This window comes from Salmo salar, chromosome ssa01, assembly GCF_905237065.1.
Source record: "Salmo salar chromosome ssa01, Ssal_v3.1, whole genome shotgun sequence".
NCBI lineage: Eukaryota > Metazoa > Chordata > Actinopteri > Salmoniformes > Salmonidae > Salmo > Salmo salar.
Genome location: NC_059442.1, coordinates 32301154 through 32326867, shown reverse-complemented (window position 1 = coordinate 32326867; position 25714 = coordinate 32301154). Strand labels below are relative to the sequence as shown.

General features: G+C 43.1%; 1 protein-coding gene across 3 annotated transcripts in view; it reads right to left on the bottom strand.

Moving 5' to 3' along the window:
• Positions 1-678: 678 nt before the first annotated feature.
• Positions 679-25714, bottom strand: part of pdss2 (prenyl (decaprenyl) diphosphate synthase, subunit 2) — a 52101-nt gene continuing 27065 nt past the window's right edge. For 2 of the 3 annotated variants that reach the window (XM_014192265.2, XM_014192248.2), the window contains exons 4-8: positions 16220-16294; positions 11191-11364; positions 2727-2858; positions 2040-2072; positions 679-1039 (exon numbers count right to left, since the gene is read on the bottom strand). In XM_014192265.2, coding sequence (XP_014047740.1) covers positions 884-1039; positions 2040-2072; positions 2727-2858; positions 11191-11364; positions 16220-16294 — 570 coding nt within the window. In that variant the 3' untranslated portion in view covers positions 679-883. The remainder of the gene's footprint in view (positions 1040-2039; positions 2073-2726; positions 2859-11190; positions 11365-16219; positions 16295-25714) is intronic. The other variant, XM_014192256.2, reaches the window with a different exon arrangement.

Here is a 25714-nt window from a genome sequence, read left to right as displayed (position 1 = left end):
GCCCTGTAGCCCTGTGGCAAGGATCTCAAGAACAGGTAAATGTTCTCAGTCAAAGATGTTCTTAGTTTTAGTTATTTGAAGAAGACCCAAAGCAGGTACCTTTAACTTCCCATGTTTCTTTCCTCCTGACTGCTCACAGCATGGATGAATATTTAATCATTGGCTGGAGGCTTGCCCTTGTACACACTGAATGAAGGAACCTAACAGAGCCAAAAACATAGCGGGAGTGGACACAAACTACCATCGACTGAGATCCAAATTTGTATTTGAAATGCCCTCTGCATTCCTGGATCAGCCTCTGTCCTTTCCCCCTCCTTGCCGTGTGCCCTTCAGGCCGGGCCGCATGTGACAGACACTGTTGGTAGTGGTGACGCTCCTCTACCCAGTTTCACACCTTGGCTGTCCCCGCCGAGAGTGCCTGGGAAACCACAGGCCACCACCCTGGCGCCAGCCCGCAGCGCACAGCGGCCCAATCAATACCCTTGCATTTCCTGTCCATTTGCTGCAGGTCACGGGAATGGACCTCATTAATAATTACTGCTTGCGGAGCTTCAAGTGTGCTTCTCGTGGCAGGGCCAAGGAAAGCTTTGACATTTTTCCCCACCTAGATTTTATTTCTTTATTGCACAGTGACATAGCAAAGTTGTAATAGTAGCAAACACAATAAAATAACTCAGATGACTGGATAGGAACTGTTTTAATAGCAAACAGTTAAATGGCGTTTTGAAAAGGGCAATCTGTAGTTTCATTTCTGGTAAACATCTATAGGACTGAGTTCTGCTCACTGATTGGCTTAAATAGAACAAAGATTGTTTTTATTTTGTGTGTATTTGAGCATCAATTGATGGTGCAATTCATCCTGAGGCCACAGGGTAATGGGGGGTCAGAACTTTGTGACAGTGCTCGCGATGTTCTCCAAAGCTGAGCGTGCCTCAGAGGAAGGGAAACACTGGATGGACTCCAGAGCTTTGTTGCCGTGGTAACGACACAGGTCCATTGTCGAGGTGACACCTTCCTCCAACTTGATCGTGGACCGCAGCTGTTGCAGGAAGAGACCATAGGACGACAGCATTTTTTTAATGTAAGCAAATGTTGAAATGAGCAGCCTATTGTGACTGCGGAGGATGCAACGTGCAGTGGTCATAACAAGACTGTACATTGGTCATTAGAACCCCTCATCCCAGACACACTGAGTAATCTTAGGTGTCTTTCCCCCCTGCTGCTCTAGCTCTGTCAGGACATATTTTTTGCTCAGGGCGTTCTACCTAATGAATTCTGAGACCGAAAAGCCCCTGTGGGCCTTCGCTTAAAAAAACAGCAGGCAGGGAGCATTGCTCCACTGCGCTAATGTGTTTGCACGCTCGTCAGTTTCAAAACAGGGACACGGCACACTCCAAGGATCTTCTCCACATTCCATTACTTCCCAGAAAGGCCCTGTCCTTCCTGTCCACAACTTTCTTATGTCGAACAACAGGTGGCAGATATTTCCAAAATATGGTCTGAATGAGACCATCTTCAGGGTTTCAGACTGCATTACATTTACGACTAAGAGGAGCAGTGCACAGGGTACACCTAGTGTTTGACACAATATACATTTCAGAGTAAAAGCCCAGGCAAGCAGAACAAATGTATTCTATTCTAAATACTAATCTATATGGAAATGGAAGTTAGAGTAACTACAATAACTGGGGTGCCGTTAAGGAGGATACATTCTCCCCATATCCCCCCTCCTGTCCTCATGAAGGAGACTCTGACAATGCCACCGTCGCTGTCTCCTCCACAAATAGTCCTAGGTACCTAATCCCCCACGATCTGGTTTCAGACGTGACCAGAGATCCCCCCCCACCACCTCTGTTTCTTCCTGCGCCCCATCTGTTCCCTCCTTTCCCTCCAACTGACTTTGGGAAGGAAATTTCAAACTTAAGATTGGTTAGAGCGGATGTCAACCGTTTCTAAGCATCTTAGTCTTGCAACCAACCTTGCCACCATACCACAATAATAAAACATCCACTGTATGTATGTACATCCACCCTGCTTACCTTTGTATAGTCAATAGTTCCAATAGTTTTTGCCTGTTCAGAGCGAGAAAAAGGGAAAGACATTACAGTGAGTATAAAACATGCTCTTTCCATGACAGACTGACCAGGTGAAAGCTATGATCCCTTAATGATGTCACTTGTTACATCCACTTCAACAGTGTAGATGAAGGGGAGGAGATGGGTTAAAGAAGGATTTTTAAGCCTTGAGACATGGATTGTGTAAGTGTACAATTCAGAGGGTGAATGGGCAAAACAAAAGATTGAAGTGCCTTTGAACGGGGTATGTTAGTAGGTGCCAGGCGCACCGGTTTGTCTCAAGAACTGCAACGCTGCTGGGTTTTTCACACTCAACAGTTTCCCGTATGTTTCAAGAATGGTCCACCACCCAAAGGACATCTTGACAACTGTGGGAAGCATTGGAGACAATATGGGCCAGCATCCCTGTGGAATGCTTTTGACACCTTGTAGAGTCCATGCCCTGACGAATTGAGGCTGTTCTGAGGGCAAAAGGAGGTGCAATTCAATATTAGGAAGGTGTTCATAATGTTTTGTACACTCGGTGTAGATCTTTACCGTGTGTGTGTGTGTGTGTGTGTGTGTGTGTGTACACACACACACACACACACACACACACACCAATTAAACTGTCAGGGGAAAAGTAATGGCACGGGATAAGTGGTTCAGTACCTGTTGCAGCTGATGACGCCATCTCTCCTGCCCCACGATCTGCCGGTGGAAAACCACGGGAGCAGAGTTCAAACTGAATGTTACTGGGCCTGCTGAACTGTTCTTCACAAATGGCTGCAGGTCAGAGTTCAACTAAAGAGTGGGAAATGACAGCATTAGTCAGTCATGACAGCCTAATCATGATCCTTACATGTCACCAACTACAGCGTTTCCCAAACTTGGTCCTGGGGACCCCAAGGGGTGCACGTTTTGTTATCCTAGTGTTACCCAGCTGATTAAAATAATCAAAGCTTGATGAGGAGTTGACTATTTGAATCAGCTGTACTATTATGTCCTTTTCACTCACATTTCAGCATGATTCCTTTTCAGCAAAGCCAATCTTTCAGGTTTCCTGCAGTGTGGTGTATTGGGGTTGTGCCGCATAGCATCATGGGGCTTTATGTGTTGAGACTGAGCATGTTCTAGATAAATTGATTCCCGTGTCATTATTATGAAACTCACAAGAAATAATGAAACTTTGGCAACGAGTCTGAACCTATGGGAACTATTTTGTCTGGAAGAAGTCGGTTTTAACAAGTTTAAGGCTAATGTTAGGACAGTGTATTACTAGTAGAGGCAAGTGCATAGTCGAGCTAGCTAAGAGAGAGAGCTTGCATTGTCATGGACGGCAGAAAAGGATTTGAGACGGATGTCGAAGCGAGAAAAGTGATTAAAAAGGGAGGAATGGACATGCGAGGAAGAACTGGGGAAATTTAAGGATGAAACATCAATAAGTGAAGTGGATGAAGATCACATGACTGAGGAAAATATTCAAGTGAGTGACAATCAGGAGCCAATTGAGAAATGAAAAATTGCTAGAATTGTTAAACATTGGACAGTTTAATGAAAGTGTGGAGCTCATATACAGAATGGTTTGAATATTTAGTTCTTGCAAATGACATTGATGAGGACAAAATTGTGCCTACATTTTTTTTGTTTAATGGGGCTAAAGACATTTAATTGACTATGCGGTCTGCTACAGCCACACAGGCCAGATAATAAGATATATGGGGATACTGTGGAAATACTGAAAGGACACTTTTCACCAAAACCACTAGTTATTGCTGAAAAATTTAGGTTCCACAGAAGAAATCAGGAAGAGGGAGAATCAGTGATAATGTTTGCTGCTTTGTTAATTAAACTCAGTGCTCTGATTAGTTTCTTTATGTTCTAAATGACACCATTAGAGACATAGTATGTGTGCTATGGCGTGAAGCTACACAAAAGAGACTGACTGCAAGTAATCTGACACTGGCAAAGGACATTTAAGTCTGTGTCCATGGAACTAGCTGCTAAAGAGGCTCAGTAGTTGAGTTCATCAGGAAAAGTGCAGGGAGTTGCAACTGAAAATAAGAGAAATCTTTAACGGAGAGTTGTATTTCATGCTACACATTACATTGAAGCTTAGCATTAAGCTAGACAGCAAACCAACGTTTCTGAAAGCACGACTCGTACCTTATGCTATAAGACCAAAAGTCAAGAACAAAATACTGGAGCCGGTCAGCGTGAGTGAATGGGCAACACCCATCGTACCAGTCCGTAAAAAAAGATGGTGGAATTAGGATATGTGGAGACTAACTTTACCGTTAACCCTGAATTGTCCACTAAGCAGAATCTGCTACCACACAACCTTTTCACAGGATTACCTGGGGTCAAAGGTTCAGCAAGATCGACCTCTGCCAGGCCTACTTGCAGATGCACATGGATGAAAAGTCAAAGGAGCTTCTGACCATCGTGACACACGAGGCTCTTCAAGTACTCTCATCTACCATTTGGAATCCCAAGTGCGACGGTGCTGTTCTAGAGGGCGATGGACAAGATCTTGCCAGGAGTACAATGCTACCTGGATGACACCTCATTACCGGGAAAGACGAAGAAGACCATCTCCTGAACTTGGATACGACCTTACAGAGATTGAAGGACTACGGACTAGGAGTTCGTAAGGACATATACTACATAACCAAAAGCATGTGGACACCTGCTCGTCGACCATCGCATTCCAAAATCATGGGCATTAATATGGATTTGGTCCTCAACAATAGCCTCCACTCTTCTGGGAAGGTTTTTCCACAAGATGTTGGAACATTGCTGCGGAGACTTGCTTCCATTCAGCCACACGAGCATTAGTGAGGTCGGGCACTGATGTTGGGCGATTAGGCCTGGCTCGCAGTCGGTGTTCCAAATCAACCCAAAGGTGTTTGATGGGGTTGAGGTCAGGGCTCTGTGCAGGCCAGTCATGTTCTTCCACACAGATCTTGACAAACCATTTCTGTATGGACCTCACTTTGTGCACCTGGGCACTGCTCAAACAGGAAAGGACCTTCCCCAACTGTTGCTACAAAGTTGGATTCCCACAATCGTTTAGAATGTAATTGTATGCTGTAGCGTTAAGATTTCCCTTCACTGGAACAGGGGGCCTAGCCCGAACCATGAAAAACAGCCCCAGACCATTATTTCTCCACCAAACTTTACATTTGACACTATGCATTGGGGCAGGTAGCATTTTCCTGGCATCTGCCAAACCCAGATTTGTCCGTCAGACTGCCAGATGAAGCGTGATTCATCACTACAGAGAACGCGTTTCCACTGCTCCACAATCCAATGGCAGCGAGCTTTACACCACTCCAGCCGACGCTTGGCATTGCGCATGGTGATCTTAGTCTCGTGTGAGGCGGCTCGGCCACAAGCATTTCTTGTGTTGACGTTGCTTGCATATGCAGTTTGGAACTCGGTAGTGTGTGTTGCAACTGAAGACAGACGATTCTTACACGATTTAGCACTCGGCGGTCCCGTTCTGTGAGCTTGTGTGGCCTACAGGGCAGAAATTTGACTAACTGACTTGTTGGAAAGGTGGCATTCTATGACGGCGCCATGTTGAAAGTCTGAGCTCTTCAGTAAGGCCATTCTCCTGCCAATGTTTGACTATGGAGATTGCATGGCTGTGTGCTCAATTTTATACACCTGTCAGCGACGGGTGTGGCTGAAATAGCCGGATCCGCAAATTTGAAGGGGTGTCCACCTAGTTTTGTATACACAGTGCATTCAGAAAGTATTCAGACCCCTTGACTTTTTCCACATTGTTACTTTACAGCCTCATTCTAAAATGTATTATAGTTTTTTTGTTCTCATCAAGCTACACAACAACCCATAATGACAAAGTAAAAACTGTTTTTTAGACTTTAGAAAATAAATATTACATTTACCTAAGTCTTCAGACTCTTTACTTAGTACTTTGAAGCCCCATTGGCAGTAATTAAAGCCTCGAGTATGATGCTCTGGAGAGACCTGACGCTTTTCAGGTCTTTCCAGAGATGTTCGATCGGGTTTAAATCTGGGCTATGGCTGGGCCCCTCAAGGTCAAGGACATTGAGAGACCTGACCCGAAGCCACTCTTGCGTTGTCTTGGCTGTGTGCTTAGGGTCATTGTCCTGTTGGAAGGTGAACCTTCACCCCAGTCTCAGGTCCCGAGTGCTCTGGAGCAGGTCTTCATCAAGGATCTCTCTGTACTTTGTTCAGTTCATCTTTCCCTCGATCTTGACTTTTCTCCCAGTCCCTGCCGCTGAAAGCATGATACTGCCACCATGCTTCAACGTAGGGATGGTGCCAGGTTTCTTCCAGACGTGACGCTTGGCATTCAGACCAAAGAGTTCAATCTTGGTTCTTCAGACCAGAGAATCTTGTTTCTCATGGTCAGAGTCCTTTAGGTGCCTTTTTGGCAAATTCCAACCAGGCTGTCGTGTATTTTACTGAGATGTGGCTTCTGTTTGGACACTACCATGAAGGCCTGTTTGGTGGAGTGCTACAGAGATTGTTCCCTGACCAAGGCCCTTCTCCCCCGATTGCTCAGTTTGACTGTCTGCCAGCTCTAGGAAGTCTAGGTGGTTCCAAACTTTTTCCATTTAAGAATGATGGAGGCCACTGTGTTCTTGGGGACACACAGATCTGGTACCCTTCCCCAGCTCTGTGCCTCGACACAATCCTGTCGTCTCGGAGCACTACGGACAATTCCTTCAAAATCATGGCTTTGTTTTTGCTCTGACATGCACTGTCAACTATGGAACCTTATATAGACAGGTGTACCTTTCCAAATTATGTCCAATCAATTGAAATTTACCACAGGTCGACTCCAAGTTTTCAAAACATCAAGGATGAATAATGGAAACAGGATGCGCCGGAGCACAATTTCGAGTCTCATCGCAAAGGGTCTGAATACTTACGTATATAAGGTATCGTTTTTTTGTTGAATACATTTCTAAAAAACGTTTTTTGCTTTGTCATTATGGGGTGCAGATTGAGGTGGGGGAAAAAAAGTGCATTCTAATCACCGATTTAATACCTTGGACACGTCATCAACACAATGGGCCTTCACAAGGCTCCGTCCAAGGTCAAGATTATCTTGGACCCCAGCTCCTCAGAACGTAAGCCAACTATGTTCTTTCCTGGGGTTACTTAATTACTAAGGACGATTTATTCCGAGCTTAGCAATGAAGCCGCTGCATTAGTTGTTTTGTCAAGACAAAACATGGAAATGGACAGAACAATCCGAGGAAGCATTCGTGAAAACCAAGGAAACACTTGTGAAATCTGATGCACGTCGACCAGTCATTGCCCATCCAACTAGCTTCTGATGCTAGTACCTATAGTGCGGGAGCAGTCGTGTCCCATATCATGCCTTCAGGTGAAGTCTATCGCTTTCGCGTCAAGGACATTGAACAAAGCCGAAACTAACTATGCACAGATAGAACAAGAAGCCCTAGGCATTTGTTTTTGGAGGGCGTATATTTCACCAGTAGCTGTACAGGACTAAGTTCACCCTTTTTACAGATCATCGTCCGCTGACGAGCATTTGGACTGCAGTCACTTGCTGCAAAGGACATCAAAAGCCGCAAGTTAAATCCATCTGTGTTACAGTTCTTCCAGGTTACCACTACCTGTGGTCAAGCCAGAGTCCCGCCAAGTGGTCTTTTACTCCAGACAAGTGGAAAATGCACCAGCTACACTCAGGTAATTGTGGAATGTTTTTTAACGAAGGAAATTGCACAAAGCCACCTCTGATGGACTGGATGGAGGAGAAAGCGTGTTCCTCATGTCAGAAGGTTCGCAAACATACCTCAAATTGCACCTCTTCATCCGTGGGATTGGCCAGAGGAGGCGTGGCAACGCATCTTCGCAGGTCCATTTGAAGACCATGTTTCTTGTGGTTGTGGATGCTCATAGCAAGTAGCCAAATGTTGCCATCATGAGGTCTACTACTGCAGAGAACACCATCGAGAAACTTGGGGAAGTGTAGTCGGTTCGGATCGCCACTTCAACTCGTTAGCGACAATGGACCACACCTAGTGTCCCAATAAATGGCTACGTTCCTACAGTTGAATGGCGTACAGCACATCAGGCCCACCCCGTATCATCCATCTATAAACTGGCTGGCGTTGAGGTTCATACAGATCATGAAACATGCATTTAAAGTGTTATGGTCAAGGAAAGTTGCACCAACGCTTGAACAGCTTCCTGCTATCCTAAAGGAACAAGCCTCATGCAACAAACAAGGCTTCCCTGCTTTGCTACTCATGAAAAGGGTGCTAAGCACAAGCTTCGACCTACTCAAACCTCAGAAGGAAAATGAGTGCGACGTCAACAGGAGAGTCAAGTCAAACGTTGTGAACTGAGAACAAAAGACAGAGCTTTCAATCCTGGAGAAACTGTCTTCGTTAGGAACTACCTCAACGGACCAAAGTGGGTTCCTGCTACAGTCATTGCTCAGACTGGTCCCGCAACACCGACAGAACCACCAGTCGGGAGTGGTCCGGAACTGTTATTGGTTGACACCCTGGCCTATAGGGGCTCAGTCAGCTTCTCAGGACTATTGTTCATAATGGGGACAATTTAGGTAGGAGGGGAAGAGATGTGGTGTATTGGGGTTGTGCAGCGGAGCATCATGGGGGTTGTATGTGTTGAAACCAAGCACGTTCTAGAACAGGGATGGCCAACTGGCCCCTTTTGTTGGCCCGCAGATCAGTAAAAATGTTAAATGTTTTTGGGGAATTCGGGTCTCAACTTAGAATAGCAGAATACACAAGGTGCAATTTCTAAATTTGATTGTGCATCAGCTGTTTTTCCTCTTGTTATGTCAGTCACTGACAGTCACTCAATTAGCCCATGTCAACTACATTTCTTTTGACTGGCAAGTTAGTCTAGCGGCCAGCGATCTCATTTTATAGTAATCATGGTCGAATTACCGACCATGGGGCACCCATTGTTCGTCACTCTTACTCGGAGTGTGCGAACCACCTCCATAATGAGTAATATTTACAGCGAAGGCTGCAGCAGAAGCAAACTCCTTTGTCGGCGACTTTTTCGCCCGCGCACACACGCTGGCTGGGGAACGATTGGTTGCGCCGTGAGGAAACTTGTTTAAACCCGTCTGAAGGCTCTCATATATTGGTTCACTTATGCCCTAAAAATTTTTTGTTAAAATGGGAAAAATATTTTATAAATTAATTCATATAGGCAAAATATTGAGTAAAATAAATAAAAATGCAATGGCTCCATGAGGAAACTTGTTTAAACCGGTCTGAAGGTTCTCATATATTGGTTCCCTTATGCACAAAAAAAATATGGGCAGAATATTGTATAAATAAAAATGTGTTGCATTCCTTTTAGACAGAATGAATAAAACAGGGTTGGTAAATCCAAAATGATGTATGCGGTTGCAAAATCGAATGCTTCTAACCGAAAGTCACCTAACTCTCGTGGTTCTTCCATAGGCTATGGTAGGCTAGACCTACTTGTTGGATGCACGTTTAGTTAGGCCATTATCAGCTGATCCAGGAAATATGTTTCTGAATGATAGCTGTTGTGATATAGCACATAATGCCAAAACAGCGTTCAGAAGAATGTCCAGAATATGTTGTCTCGTTTGTTGTGCAGGTGAAGGCAGTTGTGATCCGTGTTGTATCCAATCCAATACCCCTACATTTGTTAACTATCTGCTCGTCTGCTTGAGTTACAGCAGGGTCCAGAAGATTTAACAGAGAAAGCATCAAGGTAATGAGTTAATGTTTTCATATGTTTCTGTGTATTTGGATTGGACACCGAGGTACAGTAGGCTACTGTGTGCAATTGTGTAGGATAGGCTATTGCATTAACACCCAACGGCATTTTCCTTTCTATTATTCAAAAACATTTAATGCAACAAATGCGTAGCCTCGTGGGCTTTTAAACAAAATTGTTTGGTGAATTTGAAAGATATAAATAATGGTAAGAGCCCAATAAGATGGACTCTGATCCCTTTAATTGTAGAGGCTATTGTTACTTTGTCTCTAAAATCACAAAGTTTCCATTTCTATTGTCATGTGACAGTCTTTTTTATTTTATTGAAACAACCAAATGTTGGCCTTTTACCAGATCTGAATATTTTCACATGAACTGGTTATCTTCATAAATTCAGTAGCCTACGCTACAAAAAAATATAATATTCTGCCCATATGAACACATTTATTTTAGGCCATAGCCTAAAGAACAGCTACATTATTGATTGAAAAGCAGCAAATAGACAATGTTACATTTTCTTTTTTATAAGACTCAAACAGACAACAGACTAAAGCTCACTTCAGTTTCCCCGCAACATTGAGTGCACAGCGGCGTCTGTATGCAGCATAGTACCCTCAGATGATATTAAACTGCAAACATGTTCTCTCCGCCCCATGGCAAAATGAGTAGAATTGCAGGAAATTAACTCACTTTAAAAAACAATATCTCCGCTGTCAAGACTGGGGCAGCTAAAAAGTTTTGCTCCTCTAGGTGGGGGAGGGAGGGCCCCCAAAAGGCTAGGGCCGGCTCTGACTGCATGTGTGTGTATGGATACACAAACCCCCGAGCCACTGCAGACCCTCATGATGAGTGGCCCCCACCACCCTTTTAAAAGTTGCCCATCCCTGTTCTAGATAATGGTTGAACTGATTCCGGTCTTCGGTCTCATAATTTCTTGTCTTTTATCCCATTTTTCTCCCCAGTTGCGATCTTATCTCATCTCTACAACTCCCCAATGGGATCGGGTGGCGAAAGTCGAGTCATGCATCCCCCGAAACATGACCCGCCAAACCACGCTTCTTAACACCCGCCCGCTTAAGCCGGAAGCCAACTGCACCAATGTTTCGGAGGAAACACTGCTCACCTGAAGACCGAGGTCAGCCTGCAGGCGCCCGGTCCACCACAAGGAGTCGCTAGAGCGCGATGAGCCAAGTAAAGCCCCCCTCCCCTAACCCAGATGTGGCTGGGTCAATTGTGCGCCGCCCTATGGGACTCCCAATCACGGCCCTTTGTGTGACAGCCTGGGATCGAACCCAGGTCTGTAGTGACGCCTCTAGCACTGCCTCAGACCACTGCGCCACTCGGGAGGCCCCTTCCATCTCCATGCAGTACTTGCCTTGTGGCCCAGTGATAGATGCTTGCCATATTTGTAGGCCAGTCCTTGGGCATCTTTGTCATGTTTGGCGAGCTCCATCGCTGCCTGACAGCTTTTCGCCAGCAAGGCACCATGGGACAAGAACCTCTGCTCCTCCCACGTAACCATGTTGATGTCATCAGTCAGGCTCTTGTCCTGAAAATAGCAGTTTACGTCAAACGTTATGTATTCAGTTCTGACTGTTCCCATTGTGTGGAAGTACATTTTTATCCTAGTAGTAGCCTTTTGCAGGAATATGATGACACTCTTATTCATGACAAAAAAAACAAGTCGCTTAATAGAATAAGATGCAATCATTTGCTGTTAGTGAGAAGAGCAAAAACATATTTATTTTATCTTTGCATTCTAAAATAATTAGATAGTCTATTTCCTATAATTTACTTCATTTCCATGAACATTGCAGAATAAATATCTCACCTTTTCTGTGATGGTTAGGCTACCATTCGTCCCATCTTTCATTTAATTGGACACACTTCACAGTAGTAAATAGATAAGCTATATCAAGTGTTTTGCTCTATTTGATACGATCCGAAGCGCAGTTTAAAATCCTTAAGAGCCTTGATGCACCTGTGCGTCAATCTAAGTAACATAATAAAAAAATATATACTTTTTTTTTTTTTATTTAAAATAAAAAATTAAAATTTAATTTTTTTTTTTTTTTTAACATCGGTCAATTTAAGCTAAATATTTTTTTTGCATGGGCTGCATCTCAATCCATCGCATCCGTCTATGTCAGCCTTCCGCATCTACGGTGGAAGGTGGCTGAGCTACAGCAGTGTAATCAGACCATCCCGAAAATCTTAAAATATTTCCATATGTTAGCTTAGTAGACCACTTTCCTCGAAAGTTTCTTCAAGTGCAGTTACAAAAACCATCCAGCTGCAAAGAAACCACTACTAAAGAACACCAATAATAAGAAGAGACTTGCTTGGACCAAGAAACACAAGCAATGGACATTAAACTGGTGGAATTCTGTTGTTTGGTCTGATGAGTCCAAATTGAGATTTTTGGTTCGAACCGCAGTGTCTTTGTGAGACACAGAGTAGGTGAACGGATTATCTCCGCATGTGTGGTTCTTACCATGAAGCATGGAGGTGGTGGTGTGAGGGTGCTTTGCTGGTGACACTGGCAGTGATTTATTTAGAATTCAAACCACACTTAACCAGCATGGCTACCACAGCATTCTGCAGCGATACGTCATCCCATCTGGTTTGCGCTTAGTGGGAGTATCATTTGTTTTTCAACGGGACAATGACCCAAAACACACCTCCAGGCTGTGTAAGTGCTATTTGACCAAGGAGAGTGATGAAGTGCTGCCTCAGATGACCTGGCCTCCACAATCACCTGACCTCAACCCAATTGAGATGGTTTGGAATGAGTTGGACCGCAGAGTGAAGGAAAAGCAGCCAACAAGTGCTCAGTATATGTGGGAACTCCTTCAAGACTGTTGGAAAAGCATTCCAGGTGAAGCTGGTTGAGAGAATACCAAGACTGTGATCAAGTCATAGGGTGGCTACTTTGAAGAATCTCAAATATTTTGATTTGTTTAACACTTATGGTTAATACATGATTCCATATGTGTTATTTCATAGCATTGATGTCTTCTATTACTGTACAATGTAGAAAATAGTAAAAATAAAGAAAAACCCTTGAATGAGTAGGTGTCCAAACTTAGCGGAATAAATTCCTTACCTTTTCTCGCTATGATAAGTTAATATTCCCAAAGAACCCATACAACATATTACTATGCGCATCTCTCATTGTGCCTATTGTATATTATAATTTAACGTTTCCTCAAAACCTGGTGACAATGTAGGCTATTTATGCCTCCTGTACCACCTGTTGTTTTTGCAATCTCTTGATTTGTGATGATTTTGGTGCAAAATCTTATGACCTTTCCCATCACTGTCATGTTTGCATATTTTATGTATTTTCCAGACATGTTACTGTCAATATATACATACAGTACATTATACACACACGGTACAAGTCAAAAGTTTGGACACCTACTCATTCAAAGGTTTTTCTTAATTTTTACTATTTTCTAAATTGTACAATAATAGTGAAGACAAACTATAAAACAACACATTTGGAATCATTTAGTAACCAAAAAAGTGTTAAACAAATCAAATTATTTTATATTTGAGATTCTTCAAAGTAGCCACCCTATGCCTTGACAGTTTTGCACACTCTTGGCATTCTCTCAACCAGCTTTATGAGGTAGCTCTTCCAACAGTCTTGAAGGAGTTCTCACATATGCTGAGCACTTGTTGGATGCTTTTCCTTTACTCTACAGCAAACTCATCCCAAATCTATTTAATCCATTTTGAATTGAGGCTGTAACACAACAAAATATGGAATAAGTCAAGGGGTATGAACACTTTCTGAAGGCACTGCATAGTGCCTTCATAAAGAATTCAGACCCCTTGACTTTTTCCACATTTTGTTGTTACAGCCTTATTCTAAAATTGGTTAAATAGTTTTTTCCCTCAATCTACACACAATACCCCATAATGACAAAGCAAAAACTGTTTTTTAGAAATGTTTGCAAATTTATTAGGAAAAAAAACAAATATACATTTACGTAAGTATTCAGATCCTTTACTTCGTACTTTGTTGAAGCACCTTTAGCAGCAATTACAGCCTCATGTCTTCTTGGGTATGATGCTACAAGCTTGGCACACCTGTATACGGGGAGTTTCTCCCATTCTTCTCTGCAGATCCTCTCAAGCTCTGTCAAGTTAGATGGGGAGCGTCACTGCACAGCTATTTTCAGGTCTCTCCAGAGATGTTAGATCGGGTTCAAGTCCAGGCTCTGGCTGGGCCACTCAAGGACATTGAGACTTGTCCCGAAGCCACTCCTGCATTGTCTTGGCTGTGTGCTTAGAGTTGTTGTCCTGTTGGAAGGTTAACATTCGAATCTGTCTGAGGTCCTGAGCGGTCTGGAGCAGATTTTCATCAAAGATCTCTATGTACTTTAGTCAGGATCAAGGGAAAGAGCAGTCTCCCAGTCCCTGCCGCTAAAAAATATCCCCACAGCATGATGCTGCCACCACCATGCTTCACCGTAGGGATGGTGACAGGTTTCCTCTAGACGTGACGCTTGGCATCCAGAGAATCTTGTTTTTCATGGTCAGAGTCCTTTAGGTGACTTGACAAACTCCAAGTGGGCTGTCATGTCTTTTACTGACGAGTGGCTTCTGTCTGGGCACTCTACCATAAAGGCTTGATTGGTGGAGTGCTACAGAGATGGTTGTCCTTGTGTAAGGTTCTCCCATATCCACAGAGGAACTCTGGAGCTCTGTATGAGTGTCCATTGGGTTCTTGGTCACCTCCCTGACGAAGGGCCTTCTTACAATGTATTCAGACCCCTTGACTTTTTCCACATTTTGTTACAGCCGTATTCTAAAATGGATTAAATTAGTGCCTTTCCAAATCATGTCCAATCAAGTTGTAGAAATATCAAGGATGATCAATGGAAACAGGATGCACCGGAGCTCAATTTCGAGTCTCATATCAAAAGGGTCTGAATACTTATATAAATAATGTATTTCAGTTTTTATTTGCAAACTACAAACCTGTTTTCACTTTGTCATTATGGTATTGTGTGTAGATTTTTTGGGGAATATGGCTGTAACGTAACAAAATGTGGAAAAGGTCAAGGGGTCCGAATGCACTGTATACAGCAAATAAGGGCTTTGTCGCCATAAAAGGTGAATGATGGGTGTTTAAGGTGGAATTATAATGCTAGTTCACATGTGCACACTTTCACAACAGGTCTGATTAATAAAGGGAAATGTGTGTATGTATGGCCTGCGCCAAGTTTAAATCTCTATTTTTGTGAGCACACATTTAGTGTTACATTTACACATCTTTTCTTCTTAAATCTTGTGGAGTCCCAGGAAAAGCTATACTAGCCTACAAAAGCTTGTTGGACACTTATTTTCTTTAACCTACTAATAGCTTATTGGACGATAGAGGCATTATTGCTCTTGCTTGCTGAATGTAAAATAGCCTACAGCATTAAGAATGGGTGGGAAGTTGGAGAGGAGAAGCCCATATTTTCCTATATGCCAATCTTAACACTGGGCTACATCCTGACAAAATACATGAGTGGCCTGCTAATGTACCTTTCTGGCAGCCTGGTCTCACAGGCTGGACGTAACATAGTAAAGCTCAATAAGAGACAGTCAAATTAGTATGATGTTATGTTTGTTATGATTATATAAAACATACTTAAAAGGAAAGGTACACCCACTTTGAATGTTTCATTGTTTTTGTGCAACTCTCATTTCATGTGTATCTGACTTATTGGCGATATTCCTACCTTGAGAAATGTGTAATTTAATGGAGGGTCTAGCACATTTCCTATTTGTCTGCCTCTTTAGTCCAGGGTGCGTTGCCAGAGATATTATAGATAGGTATCAAATGAATGAAGGAAAGTATAAAGCCACACACAGCAGACTGTCGACCAATCACGTTCACATTGTCATGCTACGTCGTGGTTGCTACGCTAATCGTCACACAATCCCTTCTCAAAGTCAATGTATATGTCGAAGAAACGTGCCTATGTTCCTCGAAAGTCCGTAATGTCATGATTCCAAAGCTATTCGTTATTACAGGAGAGCAAGTTAATTATCTAACATCTCAGAAAGGATTTGTAATGTTGTACTTTTTGTTGACGAAATTCAAGCTAATGTTGTGTTTTTGAGCTAGCGCCCAATAGACTCCCATTCACTCCTTGAAGGAGGGCTCCTTGTCCCAGAATGCACTGTGTGGCCCAATTGATGTAGCATGGACAACATTTCCCCATCTCCTCAAAAGTATATCTGCTGTTGCGTATGTTAAGACTCCACTCTGTGAGGCACATCGATCTGCAGGTTGACCATGGTGAGATTGTAGACGCCTAAATTGACAGTGCAGTTTGTTTAGGTGAGTTTACAGCTAACTAGCTACACTGTCCCTGGTAGTGGTATGGAAATGGTCTTACCTCCAAACTGTTGGGCATCTCATGGTAGATTCCCTGCACCAAGTCACCAATGGCACTTGAGATCAACTCCACAACCTGTCAAACACAACATAAAAAAAGCTTTGGTTAACCACCATGAAAGCACTTTATGTAGTATTGAAATTGCTCTAAAGAGAGATGGTATAGGGAAGGGTTCCCCAACAGGATTGTATTTGGCCCCCCAAGTTTTCTGAGCAACAACAACTAAAAATCTACACACAGTACCAGTCAAAAGTTTGGGCACACTTACTCATTCAAGGGTTTTTCTACATTGTAGAATAATAGTGAAGACAAACTATTAAATAACACATATGTAATCATGTAGTAAACAAAGTGTTAAACAATGTATTTATTTTATATTTGAGATTCTTCAAAGTAGCCACCCTTTGCCTTTGACAGCTTTGCACACTCTTGACATTCTCTCAACCAGTTTCATGAGGTAGCCACCTGGAATGCATTTCAATTAACAGGTGTGCCTTAAGTTAATTTGTGGAATATCTTCTTATTGCATTTGAGCCAATCAATCAGTTGTGTTGTAACATGGTAGGGGTGGTATGCAGAAGATGGTCTTTTACCAAATAGGGCTAAGTCCATATTATAGCAAGAACAGCTTAACTAAGCAAAGAGAAATGACAGTCCATCATTACATGAAGGTCAGTCAATGCAAAACATTTCAAAAACTTTGAACGTTTCTTCAAGTGCAGTCGCAAAAACCATCAAGCTCTGATGAAACTGGCTCTCAAAATCAAATTTTATTTCACATACATGTTTAGCAGATGATACGAAATGCTTGTGTTTCTAGCTCTAACAGTGCAGTAATATCTAACAATTTCACAACAATACACACAAATCTAAAGTACATGAGGACCGCCACAGGAAAGGAAGACCCAGAGTTCATTAGCATTACCAGCCTCAGCAATAGAAGCCAAAATAAATGCTTCAGTGTTCAAGTAACAGTCACATCTCAACATCAACTGTGTGAATCAGGCCTTCATGGTTGAATTACTGCAAAGAAACCAATAAGAAGAGACTTGCTTGGGCCAAGAAACATGAGCAATGGACATTACACTGGTGGAAATCTGTCCTTTGGTCTGATGAGACCAAATGTTTTATTTTTGGTTCCAACCGCCGTGTCTTTGTGAGACTCAGAGTAGGTGAACGGATTATCTCCGCCATGAAGCATGGAGTAGGAGGTGTGATGGTGTTTTGCTGGTGACACTGTCAGTGATTTATTTAGAATTCAAGGCACACTTAACCAGTGTGCCTACTGCAGCGATATGCCATCCCATCTGGTTTTGGCTTAGTGGGACTATCATTTGTTTTTCAACAGGACAATGACTCAACACACCTCCAGGCTGTGTAAGGGCTATTTGACCAAGAAGGAGAGTGATGGAGTGCTGCATCAAATTACCTGGCCTCCACAACCACCCGACCTCAACCCAATTGAGACGGTTTGGGATGAGTTGGACCGCAGGTTGAAAGAAATGCAGCCAACAAGTGCTCAGCATATGTAGGAACTCCTTCAAGACTGTTGGAAAAGCATTCCAGGTGAAGCTGGTTGAGAGAATGTATTTTGATATGTTTAAGACTTTTTTTGGTTACTACATTATTTCATAGTTTTGATGTCTTCATTATTCTGCAATGTAGAAAATAGTACAAATAAAAAACCCTTGAATGAGTAGGTGTGTCCAAATGTTTGACTGGTACTGTATATATGTATTTTTTACATTTTTATTGTTGGACATAAAAGACTAAACACCAGCTCCAAGTGATTTTAATGTTGGAAATCTGTTCTCCAAAGTATTCCCACACATAGAGAGATGTGTGCTCGTATACAAATGTAAGCAAGGTTTGAAATGATTGTTTTAGTCAATGGGTAACACTAACTTGACACCCAGCATCATAACACGTGACATATTGCATTATTTTACGGCTGGTTATGACACCTTCATAAGAGTGTCAAAACCTACCACACAACGCAAAATATTCCATTACACCATAGACTACATGTCAACAGTACGTTTGTCGCACATTTTATGAAATTGACCATATTAAATTATAATTGCACACAAGGGAAAAAATACATTTGAATAAATGTGGGTTTTGACACTTATGCAGGTGTCATAACCAACCATAAAATAATGCAATATGTCACAGATGTAAATATATGGGTCATGACAGTGTTATGGCGTGTCAAGTAAAGTGTTACCCAAATATTACATCTTTTTGGGCTTCTTGCAGAAAATGTGCAGTCTACAAATTATTTGTAATTATGTTCCGGTGCCCTGACCATCTCAAGAAAACAATTGTCCCGCAGCTGAATCTAGTTGTTGATCCTTGGTATAGAGGATGGGATCTAGACTAAGGGAGTGGCTGTAAACATCAGGGTTGAGACTTAGTGGGTGTCTGGGCTGTGAATTGACCAGCTCTAACTCCTCACATTATCAGACCAGTGAGGACTGCCTGCTGTTTTCTTTAAGTACACCCAGACTGAGCTTTTTCAATTTTTATTTATAGCGACCTCCAGTTTAAACTGAAATATGAGGCTTTATCAGGTATAAAGTCTGAGGAGCTGAAAGGCAGATGGCAAGGCAGAAATCAGGAAATGTCATGGGGGCTGTGGGTGTTGATGAGGCTCTAGAGCAGTGGTCTGACATCTGTTGCTGTGGCTCTTTGTCATTAACAACCCAACTCGGTATTGATACCTTCTTCTTGTTTTAGATATAACTTCACTCTGTTCAACAGTGTGTTGCTGGGTGGTATCGTACATTCATCATGATTTAGATGTTCTTCACTAGCACCCTCCCTCGCCTTCGAGGAATTCTACTAGGTCCAGGTGTGTGTGCATGTGGAATAAATGTTCAAAAATTAAAAAGGTTCTTCTTACTAAATTTGTTTTTTTCTTATTTAGGATTCAACTTGCCCCAGGTAAAATTGTGACCTTTGGGATGCCAAGTCAAAGAATTTTGGGAGGCTGAACAGCTTTGTCTCATTATGCTCCACTAAACTTTTGTGTCATCTGTCTGCAGTTGCCATATCCCTCTTGCAGGGGGCATCCATGACTACATTTTAAATAGCACCCTTGCTTACACATGTGATACTAATCCTCCAAAGTAAATTCAATCAGACACCTTATTTTGTGGTTGTTCAAACCAGTGACTGAGTTTAAATCTCAAACCATGATTTTTACAAAAGGTTAGCTTTATCTTCTTTCACAACCAATTTTTCAGAAAGAACAGCGTATGGGCAAACATTTACAGGTCTACGTAGATGACAAGAAAAAGAGAATTCATACATTGTACTCCCTCAATACATTAAAGTTTTTTTTCTCCTTCATAATTTAAAAAAGTGGTTGCACTGTCTGTCTCTAGTCTTAGTAACCAGCCTCACAAAAGGCCCAAAAGGACAATGCACCTAAAGTGCTACCAGATGTGCTATCTTTGTTAGGCTGGGTATGAGGAACATTTTTGGGGAAAGTATCAGATAAGCCCCCGCCTCCCCCTTACTCTATTCCCAAATCCAGGCGGATCGTGTTTTGCCGACATGTCTGTGAGGGAGAGAAACCGGAGCTGGGCTCTGAGATCACTTTACCATTTATACAAGTACCGGCCTAGGATTCCTCTCAAAGCCGGGACACATAATCCAGATGAATTGCTCTCCTAAAAAAATATATTTTGCGAAACCACAGTGCTAATGCTACAACTGCTACTACAGTCATGTCTGTCTTGGTGACACAAACACAAAACAAAATTTAACATCACACCTCAAGCAATTGGTGAGTTTAAAACATTTTATTCTCCATTAAGGATTGAATATGGTTGTCATTGTCCTTTTGTTTAATAGGCAGTGTCATGAACATAGTTTAAACACAAGTGTGAGTACTAATTGTTTTGATATGTTTCGGGTCGCCTCTGAGAATAACATCGACGAATACACGGATATGGTGACTGAGTTTATCAGGAAATGTATAGGTGATGTTGTACCCACTGTGACTATTAAAAGCTACCCAAACCAGAAACCCTGGATAGATGGCAGCATTAGCGCAAAACTGAAAACTGAACCACCGCAAGGTGACTGGGAATATGGCCGAATACAGTGTAGTTATTCCCTCCGTAAGGCAATAAAAATAAAGAAGAGCCAAATGTCAGTACAGACACACAGTGGAGTCGCAATTCAACAGCTCAGACACGAGACGCATGTGGCAGGGTCTACAAAGGGAAAACCAGCCACGACGCGGACGCCGACGTCTTGCTTCCGGACAAGCTAAACACCTTCTTTGCCCAGTTTGAGGATAACACTGACATGGCCCACTACCAAGTGTATTGCTGTGGGCTTTCCTTCTCCGTGGCCGACGTGAGTAAGACATTTAAGCGTGTTAACCCTCGCAAAGCTGCCGGTCCAGACGGCATCCCTAGCCTCAGAGCATGCACAGACCAGCTGGCTGGAGTGTTTACAGACATATTCAATCTCTCCCTATCCCAGTCTGCTGTCCACACTTGCATCAAGATGTCCACCATTGTTCTTGTACCCAAGAAAGCAAAGGTAACTGAACCATTTCGCTAATCCTCAACACAGGGGCCCTAAAAGGGTGCGTGCTCAGCCCCCTCCTGTACTCCGTGTTCACCCACGCCTCCAACTCAATCATCAAGTTTGCAGACGACACAACAGTAGTTGGCCTGATTACCAACAATGACGAGACAGCCTACAGGGAGGTGGTGAGGGCCCTGGGAGAGTGGTGCCAGGAAAATAACCTCACTCAACAAAACGAGCTGATGGTGGAATTCAGGAAACAGCAGAGGGAGAACGCCCCTATCCACATCGACCAGACCGCAGTGGAGAAGGTGGAAAGCTTCAAGTTCCTTGGCGTACACATCATTGACGATCTGAAATCGTCTACCCACACAGACAGTGTGGTGAAGAAGGTGCAACAACCTCAGGAGGTCCTACAACCTCAGGAGGCTGAAGAAATTTGGCTTGACCCCTAAAACCATCAAATGTTTACAGATGCACAATTGAGAGCATCCTGTCGGGCTGTATCACTGCCTGGTATGGCAACTTCAAACACAGGGCTCTCCAGAGGGTGGTGCGGTCTGCCCAACGCATCACCGGGGGCAAACTACCTTCCCTCCATGACATCTACAGCATCCCATGTCAGAGGAAGGCCAAAAAGATTATCAAGGAGATCAACCACATGAGCCACGGCCTATTCACCCCGCTATCATCCAGAAGTCGAGGTCAGTAAATTTGCATCAAGACAGACGGTGTGGTGAAAAAGGCACAACAGCGCCTCTTCAACCTTTTGGAGGCTGTAGAAAATTGACTTGGTCTCTAAGACGAACACATTTCTACAGATGCACCATTGAGGGAATCCTGTCAGCCTGTATCACCGCCTGGTATGGCAACTGCACTGTCCACAACCGTAGGGCTCTATAAAAGGTTGGTGCAGTCAGCCCAACGCATCACAGGGGGCACACTGCCTGCCCTTCAGGACATCTACAGCACCCGGTATCACAGGAAGGCCAAGAAGATCATCAAGGACCTTAGCCACCCGGCCTGTTCACCCTGCTAGCATCTAGACGGCGGAGACGGTACAGGTGCATCAAAGCTGGGACAGAGAGAAACAGCTTCTATCTCCAGGCTATGAGACTGTTAAATAATAATCACTAGCCAGCCTCTGCCCAGTACCTTGCCCTGAACTTAGTAACTGTTACTAGCCAGCTACCACCCGGTACTCTACCCTGCTGCACTATGTACATAGTCATTGAACACTGGTCACTTTAATAATGTTGACATACTGTTTTACCCACAACATACAGTGCCTTCGGAAATTATTCAGACCCCTTGTCTTTTTCTAGATTTTGTTACGTTAAAGCCTTATTCTAAAATTAATTAAATCATTTTCCCCCTCAACCTACACACTAACCCATTTTTACAAAGCAAAAAATGTTTTTTAGAAGAAGAAAAAATGTAAACCGAAATATCATATTTACTTAACCTGTTAGGGCTAGGGGGCAGTATTGACACGGCTGGATAAAAAACGTACCCGATTTAATCTGGTTACTACTCCTGCCCAGTAACTAGAATATGCATATAATTATTGGCTTTGGATAGAAAACACCCTAAAGTTTCTAAAACTGTTTGAATGGTGTCTGTGAGTATAACAGAACTCATATGGCAGGCAAAAACTTGAGAAGATTTCATGCAGGAAGTGGCCTGTCTGACAAGGTGTCGTTCTTCTTGTCTCTGTTTATTGAAGAGTGAGGATCTTAGCTGTACCGTGACACTTCCTACGGCTGCCATAGGCTCTCAGAAGGCGGCAAAATGCTGAATCGTGGCTTTGCAGGCTCTGGCTGAAACAAAGTAGCGCGTTTGGGTAGTGGCTGGTTACAGTACTGTGAGACTCAGGCTCGTGCCCGCGTCGACCGAAAGCTTTGTTTTCTTTCCTCTGTTTAGCTAAATGGACATTCCCGGTCGGAATATTATCGCTTTTTTTACGAGAAAAATGGCATAAAAATGGATTTTAAACAGCGGTTGACATGCTTCGAAGTACGGTAATGGAATATTTAGATTTTTTTTTGTCACGAATTGCGCACGACCCTGATTTACCATTTCGGATAGTGTCTGGGACGCACGAACAAAACGCCGCTATTCGGATATAACGATGGATTATTTTGGACCAAACCAACATTTGTTATTGAAGTAGCAGTCCTGGGAGTGCATTCTGACGAAGACAACAAAAGGTAATCAAACTTTTGTAATAATAAATCTGATATTGGTGAGTGCTAAACTTGCCGGGTGTCTAAATAGCTAGCCCGTGATGGCTGGGCTATGTACTTAGAATATTGCAAAATGTGCTTTCACCAAAAAGCTATTTTAAAATCGGACATATCGAGTGCATAGAGGAGTTCTGTATCTATAATTCTTAAAATAATTGTTATGCTTTTTGTGAACGTTTATCGTGAGTAATTTAGTAAATTGTTAGTGAATTCGCCGGAAGTTTGCGGGGGTATGCTAGTTCTGAACGTCACATGCTAATGTAAAAAGCTGGTTTTTGATATAAATATGAACTTGATTGAACAAAACATGCATGTATTGTATAACATAATGTCCTAGGGTTGTCATCTGATGAAGATCATCAAAGGTTAGTGCTGCATTTAGCTGTCTTCTGGGTTTTTGTGACATTATATGCTAGCTTGAAAAATGGGTGTCTGATTATTTCTGGCTTGGTACTCTGCTGACATAATCTAATGTTTTGCTTTCGTTGTAAAGCCTTTTTGAAATCGGACAGTGTGGTTAGATTAACGAGAGTCTTGTCTTTAAATAGCTGTAAAATAGTCATATGTTTGAGAAATTGAAGTAATAGGATTTTTAAGGTATTTGAAAATCGCGCCACTGGATTAGACTGGCTGTTGCGTAGGTGGGACGAATTTGTCCCGCCTAGCCCAGAGAGGTTAAGTACCCTTTAGTCAGTACTTTGTTGAACCACCTTTGTCAGCGATTACAGCCTCGAGTCTTCTTGGGTATGATGCTATAAGCTTGACACGCCTGTATTCGGGGGAGTTTCTCCCATTCTTCTCTGCAGATCCTCTCAAGCTCTGTCAGGATGGATGGGGAGCGTTGCTGCACAGCTATTTTCAGGTCTCTCCGATTGGGTTCAAGGCCGGGCCCTGGCTGGGCCACTCAAGGACATGTTCCCTTGCCACACCTGCGTTGTCTTGGTGTGTGCTTAGGGTCGTTGTCCTATTGGAAGGTGAACCTTCGCCCCAGTCTGAGGGCAGACAGAGCTCTGGATGAGGTTTTCATCAAGGTTCTCTCTGTACTTTGCTCCATTCATCTTTGCCACAATCCTGACTAGTCTCCCAGTCCCTGCCATTGAAAAACATCCCCACAGCATGATGCTGCCACCACCATGCTTCACCGTAGGGATGGTGCCAGGTTTCCTCCAGACATGACACTTGGCATTCAGGCCAAAGGGTTCAATCTTGGTTTCAAAAGACCAGAGAATCTTGTTTCTCATTGTCTGAGAGTCCTTTAGGTGCCTTTTTGGCGAACTCCAATCGGGCTGGCATGTGCATTTTACTGAGGAGTGGCTTCCGTTTGGACACTACCATAAAGGCCTGTTTGGTGGAGTGATACAGAGATGGTTCCCTGACCAAGGCCCTTCTCCCCCGATTGCTCAGTTTGGCCAGGCGGCCAGCTCTAGGAAGAGTCTTGGTGGTTCCAAACTTTTTCCATTTAAGAATGATGGAGGCCACTATGTTCTTGGGGAGGCACAGATACCCTTCTCCAGCGCTGTGCCTCGACACAATCCTGTCTCAGAGCGCTACGGAAATTTCCTTCGAAATCATGGCTTGGTTTTTGCTGACATGCACTGTCAACTATGAAACCTTACATAGACAGGTGTGTGCCTTTCCAAATTGTCCAATCAATTGAAATTTACCACAGGTGGACTCCAAGTTTTCATCTCAAGGATGAATAATGGAAACAGGATGCGCCTGAGCTCAATTTCGAGTCTCATCTCAAAGGGTCTGAATACTTATGTATGTATATAAGGTATCGTCCTTTTGGCAAACTCCAAGTGGGCCTCAGTATGCCTTTTACTGAGGAGTGGCTTCCGTCTGGCCACTCTACCATAAAGGACTGGTTGGTGGAGTGCTGCAGAGATGGTTGTCCTTCTGGAAGGTTCTCCCATCTCCACAGAGGAACTCTGGAGCTCTGTTAGAGTTACATCGGGTTCTTGGTCACCTCCCTGACCAAGGCCCTTCTCCCCCGACTGCTCAGTTTGGCCGGGCGGCCAGCTCTAGGAATGGAGGAGGTCAATGTGTTCTTGGGGAACTTCAGTGCTGCAGAAATGTTTTGGTACCCTTCCCCAGATCTGTGCCGACACAATTATTTACAGACAGATTATTTCACTTTATAATTCACTATCACAATTCCAGTGGGTCAGACGTTTACATACACTAAGTTGACTTTGCCTTTAAACAGCTTGGAAAATTCCAGAAAATTATGTCATGGCTTTAGAAGCTTCTGATAGACTAAATGACATAATTTGAGACAATTGGAGGTGTACCTGTGGATGTATTTCAAGACCTAACTTCAAATTCAGTGCCTCTTTGCATGACATCATGGGAAAATCAAAAAGAAAACCCCTCTGAAAAAATGTTGTAGACCTCCACAAGTCTGGTTCATCCTTGGGAGCAATTTCCAAACGCCTGAAGGTACCACGTTCATCTGTACAAACAATAGTACGCAAGTATAAACACCATGGGACCACGCAGCCGTCATACCGCTCAGGAAGGAGATGTGTTCTGTCTCCAAAAGATGAACGTACTTTGGTGCGAAAAGTGCAAACAGGTACAAAAGTATCTATATCCACAGTAAAACAAGTCCTATATCGACATAACCTGAAAGGCCGCTCAGCAAGGAAGAAGCCACTGCTACAAAACCGCCAATAAAAAAGCCCGACTATGGTTTGCA